The sequence below is a fragment of the Astatotilapia calliptera genome, chromosome 18 (assembly GCF_964374335.1).
Source record: "Astatotilapia calliptera chromosome 18, fAstCal68.1, whole genome shotgun sequence".
NCBI classification, from domain to species: domain Eukaryota; kingdom Metazoa; phylum Chordata; class Actinopteri; order Cichliformes; family Cichlidae; genus Astatotilapia; species Astatotilapia calliptera.
This window is the reverse complement of record NC_137439.1, coordinates 15,297,245-15,317,596: the sequence shown is the minus strand read 5'-3', so window position 1 is coordinate 15,317,596 and position 20,352 is coordinate 15,297,245. Positions and strand designations below refer to the sequence as shown.

At 38.7% G+C, this 20,352-nt stretch overlaps 1 protein-coding gene across 4 annotated transcripts in view; it reads left to right on the top strand.

Moving 5' to 3' along the window:
* b4galt2 (UDP-Gal:betaGlcNAc beta 1,4- galactosyltransferase, polypeptide 2) overlaps positions 1-20,352 on the top strand; it is a 242,927-nt gene that overhangs the window by 105,458 nt on the left and 117,117 nt on the right. For all 4 annotated transcript variants that reach the window (XR_013903028.1, XR_013903026.1, XR_013903027.1 and 1 more), the window contains exon 4: positions 1,771-1,887. Coding sequence is in view for 1 of the 4 variants with exons in the window: in XM_026148727.2 (XP_026004512.2) it covers positions 1,771-1,887 (117 nt within the window). In the remaining 3 variants the exon portion in view is untranslated. The remainder of the gene's footprint in view (positions 1-1,770; positions 1,888-20,352) is intronic.

Sequence of the window (20,352 nt, the reverse complement as noted above, 5' to 3'; positions counted from 1 at the left end):
AGTATAAAAATAAAAGATGAGATTTAGTGCCTGATAAAGTGCCTGAGACTTGGACGAAGTCACAATGATGAGGTACTAAACAAAAATGTTGAAATAGACAAAATTATGAAAAGCTAACACAATACAACATACCCAATTTAAAATGGTACAGACTGTTATTTCATTTTTTTATGAGGTGTTGACTCAGAGTTCGTAGTTTGCTTTGAAGACGGAGAATTGTCTGGAAACTCGCTGAGCGATACTGAAATTTGAATAAGTAACTAACTTGTTCTAAATGGTGCAACTTTTATTTTGAAGGGGAACGTTTGTTTGGGCTTGAGTTGAAACTACAGGCAACCACAGCAGTTTGCTTTGGGAGGGGGGTTTGGTGCCCCAACTTCTATGCAAACCTATATTTACCCTTAGCAACCAACTGGTGAATGAATACACATTTTCCCAAGTAACCAGTGGTTACTAGGGGATCACCATCTGCATGACTTAGTCCATAGTCAGGCTTTCTTTGCATTACCTTGTTAAATAAACCTTTTAACCACAGTCTGAGATAACTGTTTTCATATCGGTGGTTATCAACTTTCTCTCTTAACTCAGGTTTTCTGCTTCAGGCTCTCTGTGAGCGCACATAAAATGCGTGATGCTTTCAAAAAGAATGGGTGAAACATTTTATTTCATAGCATTTATAGATCTTCTGACAGCTAAAGGTAACACTGGTCAAATGTGATAGTTGAATATTAGCGATTTGAACCTTTAAACATTATAGGCTACAGACAGAATTCAGATCTGACACTGACCTTAAGTTCAACGTTCGCTAACGTCTCGGTTTCGTATCAGCCACTGAGCTGCTTGTATAGGAGCACTGGCACACCAGGTGGAGCAGTGCCACCAGGGATCGTGGCATTGCTGATGACCACGATACCCATCTTCACTTCAACACCTGCAAGAAGACTAAAAACACAAACACGCATGCAGAGATGCGGCAGAGAAGATCCTCAGACAGTCAAAATTTGAAGTTAATATATATATCACAAAAATTGTTACTCACCTTTTCTTTACTGATGTTCTCATTTAACTTTGATTGATCAGCTCTCTTTTACTGGAGTTCATTTTCACTTTTACTGGATTTAAATTAATGGAGACAAATGAAACATTGCTATATTGGTGTGGAGGGCAGCTTTTTTGAGAACTCCCTAATTTCAGCATTTTCAGTGTTTGACTTTCTCCTCTACATGACACCTCTTTGAGTATCTGGGCAATTTCGGTGCTCAACTATACAGAAACCAAGGTTAGTTTTCTGCCAATCTTCATCTGAACACAAAATTACCATGAACTCACAGAGGAGATTACGGTTCAACCTTGGACACCTGAAAATGACTCGCTTCAAGTTCAGAGACACGGCCCCTTAATTTGTCTCAAGTATGCGATGCCAGTGAGCTCTGCTCACTTGGCGTGCTTTATTCATTATGGATAAAAACCCGCTTTATGTTCACTGTGACATTAACAGGAGCTGTGGAAATAACAGTTCACTCGTGTTAGAGATTTAGTTGGTGTGTGTTTGTGGTCATTCGGTTTGATTCAGTGTGTTTATAGTGCCACATTACAAGAACAGTCACCTCAAGGTGCTCAAGGAAAACTTCATTTTAAACAGGAAGAAACCGCCAACAGAACCAGGTTTAGGTCGTGGCAGTCAAGTGGTAATGTCTGGGATATGATCTATAATAAATCTACACATTCAGGACAATCAGGTAACGAGCTGAAACTGTCCCTGTTGTGTAGGTGGCCATCATCATCCCGTTTCGTCACAGAGAGAATCACCTAAAGTACTGGCTCCACTACCTCCACCCTATTCTCAGACGCCAGAAGATTGATTACGGCATCTACATCATCAACCAGGTAGGATGTCAGAGAGCCTGAACGGCAGTAAGAACTGCAATACGGCATTTCTTTTTAAGTGACCTGGTGGCTTCTTGGTGTAGTGGTTAACAAATTTGCCTTTCACGTGAAGGATTTCTGGTTTGAGACCGTGAGGAAATACAAACCCATCCACAGGAGGTCACAAGCCAGGATAAATGGGAGGGTAGGCATTTGGCCAAATCAAACATGCAGATCTGTGACCTCCTGGGAACTGCGGTGACCTCCAGGGAAGCAGCTGAACAGACCACCTGTTTATTTTTAACTGACCAGCAGTTGCATATTTAAGAGTCTGCAGGCTTTGGTAACACCTTCATGTAAGTTTGAGAGAGACACAGAAGAAACAACGGAAGAACATTGACGCTGATGATCTGAAACTGAAAAACAATGATTTGTTTTCCATGTGAGTAATTTATCAGACTATTAATGAACATAAATAAAAGTAGGCTTATTTTTTGTGTGTTTACGTTTCGGCTTAGGTCGACAGAAAAACAGGCTATGGACCGACTTTGCTTTTGCCAATAAGTTGATGGCTTCTTTGTGTTTCTCACTCTACTCTTTCATGAAAATGAAAATTATGAAGTGCAGCTCTTCATTTTATGTATTTCTAAATTTATTTTAAAGGAGGAATTAATTATTTGTTATTTATAGCTGTGCAATGTCTACAAATCACTTGTTGCAGCAGTTTTGCTTGATAAATTATATTAATGCTTAATTGGTCATTATTATTGATCCGTGGACTGATTATTCACAATACTGCACCATGAGCAAAAGTCACAATCTTGAATTTGTGGTCATATTCCTGGTTAAGTTCTGTTGTGAGCGAAACAAACAATGTTTTTAACTCTTTCCCCTCGATTGGGGGTAACTCTTCTGAACTGAGTGGTTTCTTTCTTATTTCATTACTTGTCATTAGGTGTCAAAGTAAACATATTATAAATATTTTAGTGGGGTTAGGTTAGTTGATATTTCAGAATTTCCCATAGGTATGAATGGTTGTGTCTCTGTGTGTTAGCCCTGCGATGGGCTGCGACCTGTCCATGGTACCCCACCTCTCACCCTGTGGTAGCTGCGATAGGCTCCAGCCAATGGTTAAGCAGAAGAGCCTGACCTGTAAAACTCCAAATACACTATGACAAGAGCAACGAAGTACATCTGTCTTGTATTAAGCTGTAAAAAATCATTGGAACACAATATTAAGTTTTTTAATCTATTAATACAGTCGAATTCATTGCTGCATGCAACAGAGAACAAGTCATCTTCCAGTCCCTAACGGCTGCCTTCCCCCCTCTCCCATCCCAAACTTCTTCATTGACTGTCTTTAACCCAAATAACAGCCCATCTCCAGAGCAGCATATTTACTATCACTCGGTTCAGAAGATGGATTTTTAAGTAATATTGCGAGAGTGTGTGTGTGACTCTGTGGCGAGAATAACTCTTCTTCCACATTATGGATAATGAGCTCTCTTTTCTGCCCTTTTGCTCCCTGTGGGCCTTGTGCAACGCCTTAATCACTTCCCCTGTGGAACAGGCCTTTGGTTTCGCCTGCCCTGCTGCGCTCTGCTCTTGATGTGGTTATGTTCCAGTGTCTTACTCCTTTGCTCTCGTCCTCTCTCTCTCGCTTACAGTTATGCACACAAACACACACACACGTAAACACATCTGAACGGTTTTTAATCTTCCTTATATCAAAAGTAAAGCTGTTAGTGAGGGTAAGAGCTGTTAGAGTGGGTGCAACATCTGAAGCATTTTTAACCTAACCTTCTCCTTTCCTTCCAGCCCATCTCTCATTGGCATTTCCATCACAAGACTGTAAATACTTTGACTTCACCTTCAGTTTTATCTCCGGGCGGTTTGCAGGCACAGAGGTCTTATGTCATGCAGTTTCTGTTTATCTTTTGACTTGTGATGTTACACGAATCTCCCTTTTTATGTTTTGTTTAACTGAAAAGTTGGACTTTTTGAAAAAGCGAACATGTCATGAATAATAATAATGATGACAACAATGAAAGTTTAAGTGTTGCTAGTGAATCTAGGTTCCCAATTTTTGTCTGAAACATAATCATACTGCTTTTTTTCTCCTCTATCTCAAAACCTCTTCTGATGCTGCCATACAGTGACCTACAGTGCTGAAGAATTAAGCCAATGCATGAGGGCCAAAGTCTGCAGTTAATCAGAAGCAAGTTCAGCTCCTACAGCATAAAGCTTTATAGCAAAAACAAACATATTTACTGCCTAGTAACACTGCATTTGGTAACACTTCCATATATTTAGAATGAAACTTATGAGTTTAAACTAATGCAAGTTTAAACGTGTGAATTATCACTATCCCCTCCCATTGCTGGGCTTCACTTAGACTAATTAAATCAGTGGACTTGTCAGGCTGTCCAGTGATGTGGTTTATTTGGGACTAATTTATAAGTATGCTTGTCAATTCAATTCAGTTTTATTTATATAGCATCAAATCAGAACAACAGTCGCCTCAAGATGAGGTGAAGTAAATACCATAGAGTAATACAGAGAAAACCCAAACAATCAGGTGACCGCCATTAGCAAACACTTGATGACAGTGGGGAAGAAACTCAATTTTAACAGGAAGAAGCCTCTGGCAGAACCAGGCTCAGGCTTTTATCTATTAACCAATAACTTAGTACTTCATCCACTGGTTACTTAAAGCTAAAGTTACAAAAACTGAACCTTCAAAATGAAGCCTAGTAACCAACCAACCAGTCAACGGGTGATTTCATTATCATGTCCATCTTTAATATACAGTCTCTGATTCTATCTGGTCTAATATTTTGACTGACAGCTGATCAGCTGATTCATTTTTTTTAAAAACTCGACCTCTGATTAACATAAGAGCTCCCAATCTTCATTCTTGAGGCTTCCACAATGTTTGCCTGAATAACTCAATTGGTAACGTTGTTTCTTCCAGCTATTACGGGTTTCTGTTAAAGAGGTCAGTCAGGACACATGAGTGCTCTGATTGCCAGAACACCTCTAAGAGAGTCACAAGAAAAGATGCTAAAATGAGGCAGAGATGAGGAACAAGCAGGCAGATTGAGTGGAAGCGAATCAAAGCGACAGAGGTGGGACTCTGATGACAAGAAGCCCTGATGTATCTGACACGGTGGGCAATTAAACCTTTACACCCGGCGTCACTTTCCAAAAGGATAGCGGAGAGAACTTTGCTATCATGCTCGCTCAAGTGTTGAAAGAGTGAAAATCTGTAACCTTTTAACACGGAGTTAAAAGGTTGGAGTGGGGGTGTTGCACTGGTGTGTGTGTCAGGGATGGAGGTCATGCTGTGATAATTTTCACCCTCCGGGCTCATCTTGGCTAACAGATAATGGCTGTCATGTCCTTCGAGTCAAAACAGGCTTTTTGTGTATGTGTCACTCACACGCACATTCAGCACTGTGCAAAACACCCCTCATTTCTTTGTATTTTGCTAGGAAAATGGGAAATAGATGCACTGAGTTATTGAAACATCTGCAAAAATAGAGTTTGTGCACTTTTAACAAAATCTGAACATCAATATTTGTTGTGACCACCTTTATTCTTCTACACAAGCTGTCTTTTTTTTAAGTCGCCTGACTTCTGATCTCAGGCTTCACTAAAGTTTCAGTAATGTGCTCTGGTGAGGCCAATCCATGACTTATATAGTTTCATTGTGCGTTATTGTAGAACATTGTCATGCACTGCCGTGCTGAAAAATGAAGCTTTTGATAATCGGATGCCTTTCAGATGGTGTTGCATGGTGGATGAATATCTGATAGCATTATTATGCATTTGCAATTACAGAATTTTGACATCGGATACATATCCCCAACACTGCTGGTAAAAGAGTTGTGCAATCACTCAATCAAAAAAAGATTGATACTCGCTGGCTTTCTTTGATCATCATATCCAGGCTTTTACTGTGGAGAACTTTTGTCAACTGAGGTTTTAAATGTGCTACACAAATACATTGATACTTGACTTGGTTCATCTCTCGGGTTAGGTGCCTTTTTATGCTTAAATAATTCATAATAATCAATAATCCACATCAGTGTTAAGTGGCTCAATAAACACTCCTCATAAAACGATCAATTACAAGGACAGGACTGAAAGTGAGTGAAAAGGCAGCCAATGTCCAAAGAAAAACTGCGAAAGACCGAAGAAAGCATGAATTATTGCAAAAGATCACTTTTTTAAAAATTAAGCTGACTTCTTGGAAGCAAAATATACAGAAATGAGGGGTGACTGAAGAATTTTGCACAGTGCTGTATATGAATCTTCGTCCTTCAAACAGATATTAAATATCCTCTTTATTTTATTGAAGGTCAGCTAACAGCTACACACTGCAAATACAACCCTTTACAATCACCAAGTCTATTTCACATCAGTGGGAAACAGGAAGGCTGTGTTGTCTGGTGTGATTTTCACCCACAGAGTTGAAGCATCAAATTTGGCCCAAGCATCCTCACAAACATCATCAGCATATAAGCTCACCTGCCTGTTTTTTAAGCACACAGAGCAGTCTAGTGCAAGAGTCCTGCAACACATCTCACTTTCACAGATGTCATAATTTTGTGTTTTTGTTGAAACTGCAGCACCACAAACAACAGGACTGAGTGAACCAGCAGCTAATGAATGATAGATGTATTCTCAGATCACATTGTATTTTGTACAGTATTGTTCATTATTTCAATAAGAAACTTTTCAAGCTTTTGTTTCAAATATTTTTTATTGAGAGCAAGTATCATGATTGTAGTTTTTACAAATTGACATAACATAACTTATGCTCCTTTTTTTTCTAAACTAACAAGGCAAATAATTAAACAACACCAACAAAAAACAAAAAAAACAAAAAAACAAAACAAAAAAAAAAACCCGCAGTCACCCATAAGGGGTCCCAATACCCCGGCTGTCGGCAAAAGGGAAGAGAAACAAGTAAACAAAGTTTTATATTTTCCCAAGGTATATAAGTAAAGGGTGCCAGATTAATTCAAACTCTTTTACATTGTCATTCATACTATATCTTATTTTTTCAAGGTGAAGAGTGTTTATAAGTTCAGTAAGCCACATTTTTAATACAGGAGTCTCATTGCCTTTCCAAAGCTGCAGGATCAATTTCTTTGCAATAATCAAAGCATATGCCATAAACCTTTTTTGAGAGTGTTGTAAATTTTGTGTTTCGTTGGAAATCCCAAAGATGATTACTGTCGGATTTGGTTCAATCTTACTTTTAAAAATATTAGACATATAAGTAAAAATATCATACCAAAAACCCTGAAGCCTTGGACATAGTGCAAAACAATGTAACAGATTTCCATAGTGTATCTTGCATTTTTCACAGAGGGGGGAACACTCTGGATACATTTTGTGAAGTTTTTCCCTTGAATAGTGTAGTCTGTGTATAATTTTGTACTGAATTAAACAGTGACGGGAATTAATAAAAGGCGTATTTATGTTGTGTAAGGCCTCCTGCCAGAAATCTTCTGATAGGAGAGTCCCAAAATCTTTTTCCCACTCCTCTTTGATTGAAGTAGTTGAAGGTATACTCATCTCCTGTATTGAATTATAAAATAATGAAATTCTCTGTTCAAACCCCCTTCCATCACTAAGACATCTGTCCAAAGGATCGGACGATATGTTTTCAAATTGTGGCAGGTATGTACGGATATAGTCTCTTAGTTGAAGATATCTAAAAAAATGACTGTGAGGCAATCCAAATCTATCTTTTAAATGTTGGAATGACATAAAAGTATCATTTAGGTATAAATCTTTTAATTTACAAATTCCCAATTCCTGCCATATATTGAAAGCTCCGTCTACACATGATGGAAGGAAAGAGGGGTTAGCTGTAATGGATGTACACATTGATAGTTTTTTCAATTTGAAGTGCTTAATTATTTGTCTCCAAATTTGTACGGTATTATAAATCACTGGATTCGAATTGTAATATGAGTTTGTCAAAAGAATAGGAGAGAGTAGTATTCCACCAACACAGTAAGGAAGGCAATCCTCCCGCTCCATCTGTAAGCCGTTAGGGAGTATTGCTGTGTCATCCAATAGAAGGGAAATTATTCTTAAATTTGATGCCCAGTAGTAGTACATAAAGTTAGGTAGTGTAAGTCCACCAAGGGATCTATGTTTGCATAAGTGGTCTTTTTTTATTCTATGTGTTTTATAATTCCATATAAATGGCATAATGATGGCGTCCATCTTTTTAAAAAAAGATTTGGGCAAGAAAATTGGGATGTTTTGAACCAGATACAAATACTGCGGGAGGAATACCATTCTTATTGAATTCACTCTCCCTATTAAAGAAATAGGAAGTGTCCTCCAGTACTGAATGTTATTTTTAAGTTTCTCCAGTAAGGGAAGAAAATTCTCTTTCATTAGGGAGCTGTGTTTTTTTGGTATTGTAATGCCCAAGTAAGTGATTTTTTCATAGGTTATTTTAAATGGGAAAGATGTAAGCCATTGTTTATTCTCTAATTTAATGGGCAGTATTTCGCTTTTTCCCCAGTTAATCTTGTAGCCTGCGAAAGTACTGAATTTATCAATCACGGAGAGAATTGCTGGGAGAGATATTAATGGTTTTGTTATGTATAATAATATGTCGTCAGCATAGAGCGATATAGAATTAGAAGTGTATGTTGTATCATAACCGTGTATATCCATATGGGTTCGAATTGTCTGTGCTAAGGGTTCCAAAGCCAGGGCAAATAATAATGGACTAAGAGCGCATCCTTGTCTTGTACCTCTGCTGAGTTTAAACTGAGTTGATAATGTCTGATTTGTAAGAATTCTGGCTGTGGGATTATTGTAAAGTAGTTTTATCCAAGAGATGAAATCTTGTCCCAGTTGAAATTTTTCTAGGACTGCAAAGAGGTAGGACCACTCCACATGATCGAATGCCTTTTCGGCATCCAAGCTAAGTACAAGTAGGTCCTGTTGTACCTTGGGGGAATAGATTATATTAAATAGACGTCGAAGATTATTAAAAGAACTCCTGTTTGGAATGAAACCTGTTTGGTCTGAATGCACCAATTTATCTATTACTGTATTAAGTCTACTCGCTAGTATTTTAGCCAGAATTTTTTGATCAGAATTTAATAGAAAAATAGGTCTATATGATCCCACTTCCTCCAATGCTTTGCCTTTTTTTGGAAGTACTATAATAGTTGCTTCATTCAATGTTGGAGGTAGGGTGCTCATTTTGTATGCATGGTTATATAATTTAAATAGATATGGACTTAATTTGATCTTAAAGTATTTATAAAACTCATTCCCTAACCCATCAGGGCCTGGACTCTTGTTGTTTTTTAGTAATCCGATAGATTTTGTAATTTCTTCAATTGTGATCTTAGCGTTCAAAATATTGGCATTTGTCTGGTCTAACACAGGAAGATCACATTTATCTAAAAATTCCTGCATTTCATTAACTTTTCAAGCTTTTGAATGGCTAAGAAAATCTGATATGGTCATCCATCATTGCACTTCATTTACACAAAGGAATTTTGGTCTTTTGGAATTAAATTAGTCCATTTATCGTCGCATATCTGCTTCAATAATAACCATTTATCTGTAACTTTGCAGTCCTCTCTGCTGACTGGAAACATTTTTTAGCCCTCCAGATTCTATATGTTTAGAATATTTTACTACAAAACAACTCCTTTCAACCTCCTGCCACCTCATACTGGTGACCAGGTATGAGTGCTGTGCAAGAGCAATGATTTATCCATAAGAGCAAAAGTCAGAGGTCATTTAACTTTTCATAAACTTAAGAGTGGTTTCCCTGCTTGCTGCACTGTGTCACTGCCCTCAACTGAAAAATTTTAAGCAGCTATCATCTCGCTCTAAAAAGCGGTGGTGCAGCTGGTGAGGTACAGTGAGTAGGCGTTGCAGAGGGATCATGCGGAAAGTGATATAGCAACCTTGCTGTTCTGCCCTGCTGCTCTGTGTCCTCTCTGCCTGCCGAGGACCGGGGCCAATGTTTGTTTGTTGGCCATCAGCTCATCGCGTAAAACTGGAGGAAAGCCCAGAGAGAGGCAAAGAGCGGGACAGAACAAAAAGAAAAGAGGGTGAGAAAGAGGGTGAGCGACAGAAGTGATGAAGGAGGAAGAGCCATCTGCTGTTAGGACTTTTTATAAGAGCTTAAGGTCACTTGAAAACTGGACACATTTATGTATTTCTACGAGGAATGATCCTGCATTAAAATCACACCGAAGCAAAAATACAAATTATAAGCAAAATCATTATTAAAACCAAAAGCACTTATCCTGCAGAACAAATGACCTCTGTGACTGTGTGACGTTATTCAGCTGTTAATACTAATGCACCAAGCAATATTTTATTGTTGATGTCAAGCTAGTTTTAGTAAGAGTTATGTATCATCTAGTGGTTCTCAACTGTGGCGTCAGGCTTCTTCCTAAAGGTCATGAAATAAATATGTCAGATTTAAAATTTGTACTTAAGAGGAAAAGGAAATGTTCTGCTACACAAGACTTTTTTTCTGTTCTTATGTTACTAACATAAGAGTCATTTTATATAGATTTTGTTTTTTTTAACAAAGCTTCAGGTAGCCAGCTGAGATGGGCCACGTGAAGCTCCAGAGCCTCAGGTTTGCAACCCCTGACCTTGACATTTGATTAGCAGCTCGAACTTTAGCAAGACATTAAATTTTCATAGCTCACCTTTTTATGAATGTAAAACTGTATGCCAAATGGACTACACCTTTCAAATAAATGTAAGACAAATAGAGTACTAATTTTCCTTAAAAATGAAGAGGTAGAGTAGAATAAAATAGAAATAAAGAAAGTTCAAATAGAGATATTCCCACTGTTTGTTGTTTGCATTCACGTCTTCACCTCAGATCCAGCAATGTCCGTCTCTGAGTGGACCCCAAAGGATCAGGAAGGATTAAATGGTGTGTATTCCTGTTTGTATTTGTTTGGACTTTAAAGTGAAGGTCACATTAAGGCAGACTAGATGGTTCATTGGTCTGGGAACAGGCAGTGAGTGTGGGTTTATAGTGGCTGGTGTTGTGCATTTCACTGGGTGACATTTGTTGTTTTTTTTATTTGTTTTTGTGCTTTCATTTCATTAAATTTCAAGAGAGCAAACGCCCGTGTCCATCTATTCTCGCTGGTAAATTTGCCCATAATCATCAGTCACTTTCCTTTTTGTCTTCACTTGTTTTGAGAGTTGTGAGTTTTCTCGACTTTGACTCTGCCAAGTCACACGTAGAAGAGGACACAGTATCCAGTCAGTGGTATGGTGAAAATTAAAGATGAGCATATATCAATTATAGCTGCAGCTAATTTTCATTATTAATAAGGTGACATTTTTTGGGCTGTAAAATGTAAGAGAATAATGAACAACATCCCTCACTTCCCTATTCATTCAAGAAGGACTGAACCAGTTTCATCCATCAAAGTGTAAAGACCTCTAATAATATCGGAGGTTGATATGGGAAAAAAATGTACTAATTGTAATATAAAAAGTGCAATATCTGCTTAATTGCATCAAGTGATACAGTGGACAACAGATAAAATGAAAAATGCTAGCTCGTTTTGGTGCCTGCAACATGCATCAAAGTTTCTCTGCTGTCTGAACCGTAAATGTAAAAAAAAAACGAGAAGGAAAAGGGAAATATGTGCAGCTGACCATGGAATAGGATATTGATCTTATAAAAACAACTGTGTTCCTTTTCCTCCTCCACCTTGCCCTCCTGCAACTTTATGTTCCGGTGTTTGCTGGAGCGCTGTTGCTGTTTTGAACTGCACTAATGTTCTTGTTCGCTCTTGTACCCTTAGACCCCATTAAGTCCCAGGTGCAAAGTGCTTGATGTGATAGCACTTGCCTGCGCTTTGATGAATTATAGATTCATCAGATTTAGCTGCAAGGTTCTTCTCTTCTGTCCTGCAGTTTTCAGAGAGCCAGTTGTCAAACATAAAAGTAGCAAAATGTACCATGTCTACATGACTTTAATGTCTAGAGATCCACCTAAAGTGGATCGTAGTGAGATGCATTAAAAAAAATCAAATCCAGAAAAAAATCAAAGAGAAATAACCCAAGTTTTTTTCATGTTTGCTTTCAGACCATCACTGTCTATAAAATGAATCGATCACTGGCTCGGTTTTTAAGACTTTCCCATCATCAAAGTAATTCAGTGATAGTTACAAGCGATGTTCCCTCTAAGCTGCGCGCATGCGCAATCGCGCACTGCAGGCACGGTCTCTGCGCACAGAAAATCTGTGTTGCGCATAAAATAAGTGGAGAGAAGCCACGTTAATGACAACGTGGACAACCACTGGAGATGTGAGCAGGACAGACGGAACAATTGACGGGAAAAGTGTGGACTTTATACCAGTTTTTTTTTTAAATTGTGTTGATAGGCCACGTAAAAAGTTATGATAAAAATATCTGCAATGTTTGCTTTTCTTCCTGAATACTATCGTTGTTTATATTTACTGCTGGAAGAAACGGTAAAAAATGGCGTTTTATAAGGAAAACGCTCGAAAGCACTCTGCACCTGTGAGCAAAAACAAAACCAACAAAACACCACCCACCCCTCCCAGCCTTTCCTGTTGGTGGAAAAATGTACCATGTCGACCAATCAAAAAAAGGATATGGCGAGATGGCATTTAGTTGTTTAGGAAGGGGGGGAGTTTTAGGAGTGACGGCGGTGTTTAGAGATGTGAGAGATTTGCGACGTTTAGCGTGTTTGGAGTGTAAAGTTAGTGTGTTGTCTTGTGTAGTTAGTGTGTAGTGTAGTCAATAGTTGTTGTGTGTGTCAGAACAATGAGGCGACTACTGAATGTTACAGGTGTTACAGGAGTGATACATCTCCTGTTGTCAGGCCTGCAGGTATCAGGCTGTTGTTCTCCTTTATCTAATAGTGGACAGAAATTATTTTTTGGAGTGGCACAAATAATTTGTGTGGCATCAGATTTGATGCAGAACAGCTGATTGTTCTGTAAACAGTTTGAAATGTTTATTTAAAAAACTGCATTGGCTGCATTTTTAGGTAAACAGCTGCAAAAAACTTTGTTTGCAAAACTGAGTTACTTTTTTGAAGAAGTAACTATATAATTAATTGCCCAACATTGGTCATTATTTACTGTATTTTGCATACAGAGAGTTACAGGACTCTCTCCCAGACCACAGACTCATAATACAAGTCTGAGCTGGAAGAAAAAAAAAAAAAAAGAAGAAAGTTGTGTTTTCAAAATTGGAGTTCAAGTTATTTTTACTTCCATAGTGTAACATACTACACAGATCATGAACAAGATTTTATTTAAATTTTCCTTGTAAGTGGGCTAAAGCACTTCATTAAAAGTAGTCTAACATAAATATAAGTGCTGTAATTTGATTATTTTAATAAACCATGAAACTTGGATGGATTCGATGCTGCCGTGACCACAGTGCACACGTCTGCTGTTGCTCACAGTGGTCCAAGGGAGTTTGTGCGTTTGCTCAGACACATGAAAAGTTAGAGGGAACATTGGTTACAAGCACATCGAGTATCAATGAGTATGAAGAAACTTGATAGATATCTTTTATATCTTTCAATTCTAAACTAATGTCACAGCCTGCACAATTAAAGACTTTTAACGTGACATTTTCCAAAGTAATCATAGTTCTCATAGTTACTAGGTAGTTATTTATAATTTCCAGGTAATGAGTCAGGATTTATTTTCTTTTGCGAATGCAGTGTTCTTCTTTAGAAATAAGATAGAAATAGTCAAAGTGTGTGTGTGTTTTTCAGGTTTATTCAAATTATGCCACCATTGCAGGTTTTGATGTTTTGTAGAACAAAAATGTTTTTTTTGTTCTTTGTTTTGTTTCGTTGGGTTTTTTTTTTTTGCCTTTCTATGGAAAACTTAAACCATCCGAGCTTCTACAAAAGAAAATTTCTCAGTCTTAGTTTCCCCAATTTCTTCATAATTTGCCAAACTGTGTGGTCAAAAAAGGAACAACTGCTACTTTTTTGCAGGTGTTCCTTTCTCCAATTGTAATTGTTTTTACATTCAAATCATGTGACGTTCATTGAAACAAATTTTTCTGAAGGTCTATGTTGCACCTGCCTGTGTGTTTACTTAATGCGCACAGGCATAATGTGAAGCCTGGCGTAACCATGAATTTAAATTTTAGCGTTTTAGTGATGCATAATTAAATGTGTGCCCCCCCCACCCACCCCCAAAATCAGTTTCCGCTTGAATCAAGGAAGCATTGACACCAAGCTGGGGAGACAAAACTAAAGCATCAAGCTAAAGAATAATGTCATTTTTACTGTGCAGTACAGTTGTGAGACTTTTATTTTACTTCTGGAGTTTTGTTTCATTTTTACACTCAGTTGTAGTTCAAGCCATTTTTTATTGTCCCAAATGGCCAATGTGAGCAGGTGTATAAAATAAACAGTGTTCCTCGTAGACACTGGAGTAAACAGTACAAGAAGTCCAAACACCACAGGAAGAGACTTGAAACTAGTTTTAGTATATACAACCACCTTTCTGGAATTACAGACAAAAGTACATGCTGATACACACGATCGATATGATTCATATATCGCCATCATTTGAAGAGTTAGTAGTAAATACAATGTACCCTGGAGTCATCAGAAATCCTCTCCCCGGTGATCCAGCTGTGATTTATCAGAACAAAGCTTTTCTTAAGGTAGTCTTTTTTTTTTTTCTCCCCAAGGAGCTCCAGCTTGGTCTGAAATTCTACCTGAACAGGCCACCTTAAGGCCACCAGGGTTTCGGAACATATTGTTGCCATATATTCCTTACTGGAAAAAAATCCCAAACTAACAAAGCAGAAGTTAGTGCTGCAGATTAGATTGCTAGTAAGGTGGCCTGGGCACTCAAGTTTGTGAATGCAGTAACTTAAAAACAAGGCAACGTAGGAGCTTTAAATTGATACCATAGGTGTGTCTACTGGGAGGGCTTAAAGCAGGGGTCTCAAACTCCAGGCCTTGAGAGCCGGTGTCCTGCAGGTTTTAGATCTCACCCTGGGTCAACGCACCTGAATCAAATGATTAGTTCATTACCAGGCCTCTGGAGAACTTCAAGACATGTTGAGGAGGTCATTTAGCCATTTAAATCTGCTGTGTTGGATCAAGGACACATCTAAAACCTGCAGGACACCGGCCCTCGAGGCCTGGAGTTTGAGATCCCTGCCTTAAAAGTACTCTTTTGGATGAAAGGTGAAGAACCTGAAAAAGAAGTCCAGCTCCCTTCAAGTCGAGATGCCTTACACTGAAAATACGTGACTTGTCAGCAGCTTTTAGAAAGCTATTCAGCTCCTGGTAGGTTATTTCAATTAATTATATGCCTCTAAGACTATTGAACATCTTGCCAAGGCTGTTCACTGATTTCTCTTAAAATATGTGTCAGTTTAGCGAATTGCTAAAGAAAGAATCACTGCAACAAAAAATGCATTTTAAGCTTTAATCAGTGAAATCTCAACCAAGCTGAATACAGTTATACAAATAAAAGTCTATGTGGTAACATTCTTAAAGTGAGTTATTTGAAGGAAAACTACTGACACACCTGAAGAGGAGAGTTTGATCTCTTCCTAGTATTCTGATTTCTTGACAGCGAATCAGAGGTTGCATGTCTGTGCAGGGAGCTGGATCTGGTGACCAAGCTTGAAGACTTGATTAACATTTAACATGACTTGATTAACATGGTAATTAGTATGTTCGAGCTGTTGCCCAGGATTGGTGTCTCCAGTTGTCTTTTCTGCTGCTGTGCCTGACTGGACCAGCATCTCAGTCTCTGCTCCAATCAAGCTGCGCCAACAATTGCACCATCTGCTTAGTTGGGCCGGCTGTGATTAATTGTGCCTGCTGATGTGCGTTGTGGTTGTTTTTTGTCACTGTTTTCTAGGTTAGATTTTACCTTCTTACTTGCTGTTGTGGTTAGGTTGCAGTAGGTTTTTTACTGATGCCTTCTTGTTTTTGCTTAACACATTCACTGCACCTTGACGCTGGGCGGGGGATTCATTTTTTACCACTTGCGTTTAAAGGTGCTACTCACTAATGATTATTGCTGTGGTTAGTTGGGTAAGATAGAGGGGGATTTTTTTTTTTTTTTTTAAGGAATCAGGCAGGAAGGACAATATAAAATCCTTTATTTCCTCTTTTTAAATAGCGCTCATTGTCTGTTAGTTCTTTTATTGTTTATAAAGACTTTTCATTTACTGAGAAATTATAATTTTGGCTTTACCTTCTTCTGCCTGGTCATTAATGTTATTTCCCTTCCCCTCTAAGCAGCTGGGGTCATAACAAAGGTCAGCAGAAGTTCTACGTTATAGAAACACACAGGTGTACATTAACAGAAAAACAGAGAGGACAAAACACAGTAAAGTTGTTTGGTTTTGTTTGTTTGTTACTGTTTGATTTTTTTTAACAGTAAAGATGATATCTAGGTGGTATTTGGCAACAAAGCCACGTGAATCAAAAAAGTACGTTATCAAATGCACTAAAGTTTGAACTTCTTGTAGCATGCCATGCACCTGGGTGCTACTTTATCTGCTTTCTGTTTCTACCTTCATTTAACTGTAGCGATACAGAGGCTAGCCCAGATGTGATGTCAGGGAATCAGTGTCAGACTTAAATCAGCTACATCTTTAGAGTCAGATAAACTGCAGACATGCTTATAGGCTTTTGGTTTCCTCATATAAACTTTGTACGTGACTGGTTGTGTCGACTCTCTTTTAAAATCATGTTGTTAATGTTTGTTAGTCTTTGAAAGCCTGAAATCACCTGTTTCTCTTCTTTTTTTTCACCACCACTCAGGGCTAAAGCATTTTGATGTTTGAATAGTGGGTCTTCACTGTTCACACAGTCCACTGCAGACATCAGCCACACAGCCAAACTTCATAACCTTGCTACTCAGAGAGCTGAGAACAGCTGTATGAAACCTTCTAACTGCTTTGACAGGGCCTCGTTAAAACGGCCCGGAAATGTCACTCTGGTTCAGACCCATTCGGTGCTCTGCTGTTTCCCCAACAGCACTTACCTCAGTCTCACGCTAAAACTGTCTTTTTGACTTCATTTTCCTGCATCACACACTGCTGACAGAAAAGGCCAGATAAATAACTGTTTTTATTTTTTCTTCTTGCTCACAAAGGTTATGGGAAAGGATTAATAATACACCTTTAGTAGTGGAGAGGCCTTGGCTCAGGTGGTAGAGCGCGTTGTCCACTAATCACTGGCTTCGAGGGTCTCTGACCCCTCCAGCTGCCATAGTGTCCTGGGGCAAGACTCCACACCCATAGCTTGCCTCATTGGCTGCAGTGAGTTTATGTTAATAAATACATTTCTTATACATTTATTTAAAAAATGCAGTTTAAAAATAATTACAGTCACCTGTTGTTCATGTCCATTTTATACAGTATTACTTCTAAGGATTATTTCATGCTTGTCCTGTTATTTCTGTTGGTATGTTCAGATATTCCACCAGATTAACCATATTCTTCAGAACGTCGGTTGGTCTTATTAAGCGTTGGTCTTATCACGAAGATCGAACTGTCAGCATTTATAAATAAATGCAGTTCTGGTGATTGTTATGGCCACTAACTGTCACGTAAATCCATCATTTTAAAGGCAAATCAAATGCAAAGTCACAGCACAACTATTTTTAACATTATGGGGCATAACTATTAGTTTTTATTGTATTTTTTAAATGGTAAATGGTAAATGGCCTGTATTTATATAGTGCTTTACTAGTCCCTAAGGACCCCAAAGCGCTTTACATATCCAGTCATCCACCCATTCACGCACACATTCACACTTTTTAGAATAGCATAATCACTTTGATCACATCTGGGAGGCTGATGAGGTAAACAGAAACACTACTTCACTGGTGTTTGATTAAACCACCTGTTCGATTGGCCAGGATAGAGCGTTGCAAGACGTCACATTGTGTTGTGAAGTCAAACAAGGTTCTCCTGTGCAGATGATATCGTTGCTTTTTTGTGAATTGGATGACTTTACTGTACTTATTTTATCTCTATTTAAACAAGGCCACATATTTAAAGCTGTACTTTGCTTCATTCTGTCTTTAATTATTGATAATTATATATTGCATTAGTTATCCCGTTCCCAGGAGGGTGGCACGGATGCCCCTCCAGTGGTCCTCCTTGGGCTCTCGCACTCTGGGACCTCTGGATGTCTGGAGCCTGGATCTCCTCCATGCCTGCTTCATGCCCTGGGGTACAGGGCTATGGCTCTCTACATCGGTCTCCAACCTTTTTTGCGCCACGGACCAGTTTATGCCCGACAATATTTTCACGGACCGGACTTTAATGTGTCACAGATAAATACAGCAAAACAAAACTAGTACCGGTACCGAAAAAAGAAGATTTATCCATAACACATGTGAAAAGACCCAGGAAAACCGAGTTAACGATAAAAACGATAACAAAATAACGCTAAAAACCCAGAAAACCATACATTTCACACCCGAGCCTCAACTCTCGCGGCCCGGTACCAAACGACTCACAGACCGGTCCGTGGCCCGGGGGTTGGGGACCGCTGCTCTAGCAGACCATTACATGGGGAAACCTTTTGAATACAAGCGTGCTGATCCACACAGGTGTGCACACGGGTGTGCACTGTTTATAGACATAAACTACACCTTTATTGGCTGCTATTTCCAAGCACATTATGCGCTGTCGGTCCTTCTTGCTACACAACAACATTCAATATTTAGTATTTACTGCTGTTTACACTTAGCTAGATTAACGTGATGGTGTTGTGTTTAGTATGTTGCTCTGTTGTTGTTGTTTTTGCTTGTTTTCTCGTCTTTTTCTCTCAACAGGTGATCCAGGAGATTTTTTTTCTCTTCTTTCTCTTTTTAAGTGCCCTTTCTCACTGTCCCTCTTCCCTTCTGATTTTCTTTTCCTTCATCTTTCTTTCTCCCTTTCCTATCCCTCAGTCGTGTCTGTCCCGTCTGTAACAACTTAAAATAAAATAAATAATAACAACAACAACAACAACAACAACAACAACAACAACAACAAAAAATAATTAAATTATCCCGTTCAGACAGACATAACAACTTCATTTCCAAAGTGCAGGCCATTTCTGCAAAGGATTTAAATAATGCCGCTACTGTCTGGGAAACGCGAATAACAATCTGATTTCACTCAGGAAATCAGTGTTAATGTAGTAGGGATATGACCCGCATGCAAATCCCGGGTAAGTGACCTCAGATAGAAAGATACCTTTCAGTGGGAGCTACTTCAGTAATAACTATCATAATAACCTGCAGGTTTTTAATGTTCTGCAACCTTCTTGTCTCTTAATGCATTTTATGACAAAGGCAGGCATACCTATTTATTTATCTCTCTGTCTGCTCTCTTTGTTTCCTCCTACCCTGCTGCTGCACTTCATCTTTTGAGCCTACTACTGGCATAAACACAGAGACGAGTTGTAATAATGTCAGCAGTATTAGAGATCACCGGCGGGGATAAGACCATTGTGTAAAACATACTGTGGTGAGCTATGAAGCACAAAAACTAGACAAGGGAGGAAAAAATACTGTTAGTAATAATTGCTTAGAAAATTGCTTCAAAGTGCTTCCCATTCATTCATGTTTCCATCTAATGGCTGTGCAGAGATAAGTGAGACATCCTGTAACTTGGACTTGTCTGTGGTATGAGAGGGCCACTTTGTTTCTTCTCTCTCCTTCTAGACAAACCTTTATCATTACTGTGCGTGTGTGCGTGCATGTGTATTCCCACTTCTCAAGCAAATCAAGTTCTGCAAACAGCGTCTCATTTGTTTGACAGGGTTGCTTGTGCTCAAGCATGCCAGATGAGGCTTATAAGGACACAACAGTTTGCATTAGTTGATGAAAAGCTGCTAATGCACATAATTATTGCACATTAATGTACCGCTTTTGCTTTATTATGCAATGTTTGATGATCAGATGTTAATCGTGATGCTGCAAAACTTTAAAGTTTATTACCTGAAAACGGCAGAACTAAGCAAAACCAATCTGTTACAACAAAGATGTTACTGCTGTAGTTTACATGGAAGACGTGTTTGCAGACTGTCTACTGAGCGGTAGTGTCTGTGAAGGTTCTCAGTCATCCAGGTCATCTTAGTCAAAGGAGCTTGCAAAGACAAGTGTCTGGACTTCTACTTGAAGACGTTTCTTCAGTTCTGAAGAAGCTTCTCAGATGAGAGGTGAAACGTCTTCAAGGAGAAGTACAGACACTTGTCTTTGCAAGCTCCTTTGACTGAGCGGTAGTGAAATTTGCCAAAATGCAATGCATTGTCTCATTGTTTCGGTGCAGCACAGTAAACTGTACCTCTTTGCAGTGAGTTTCACCTAAAGACTTCCAGCAACCAGTCACCAACCAGTTGGGGAATCACATTGTTCCCTAGCTTCTGTGGCTATGACCTAATTTCTTCTACTGTACATGCGCAGAATC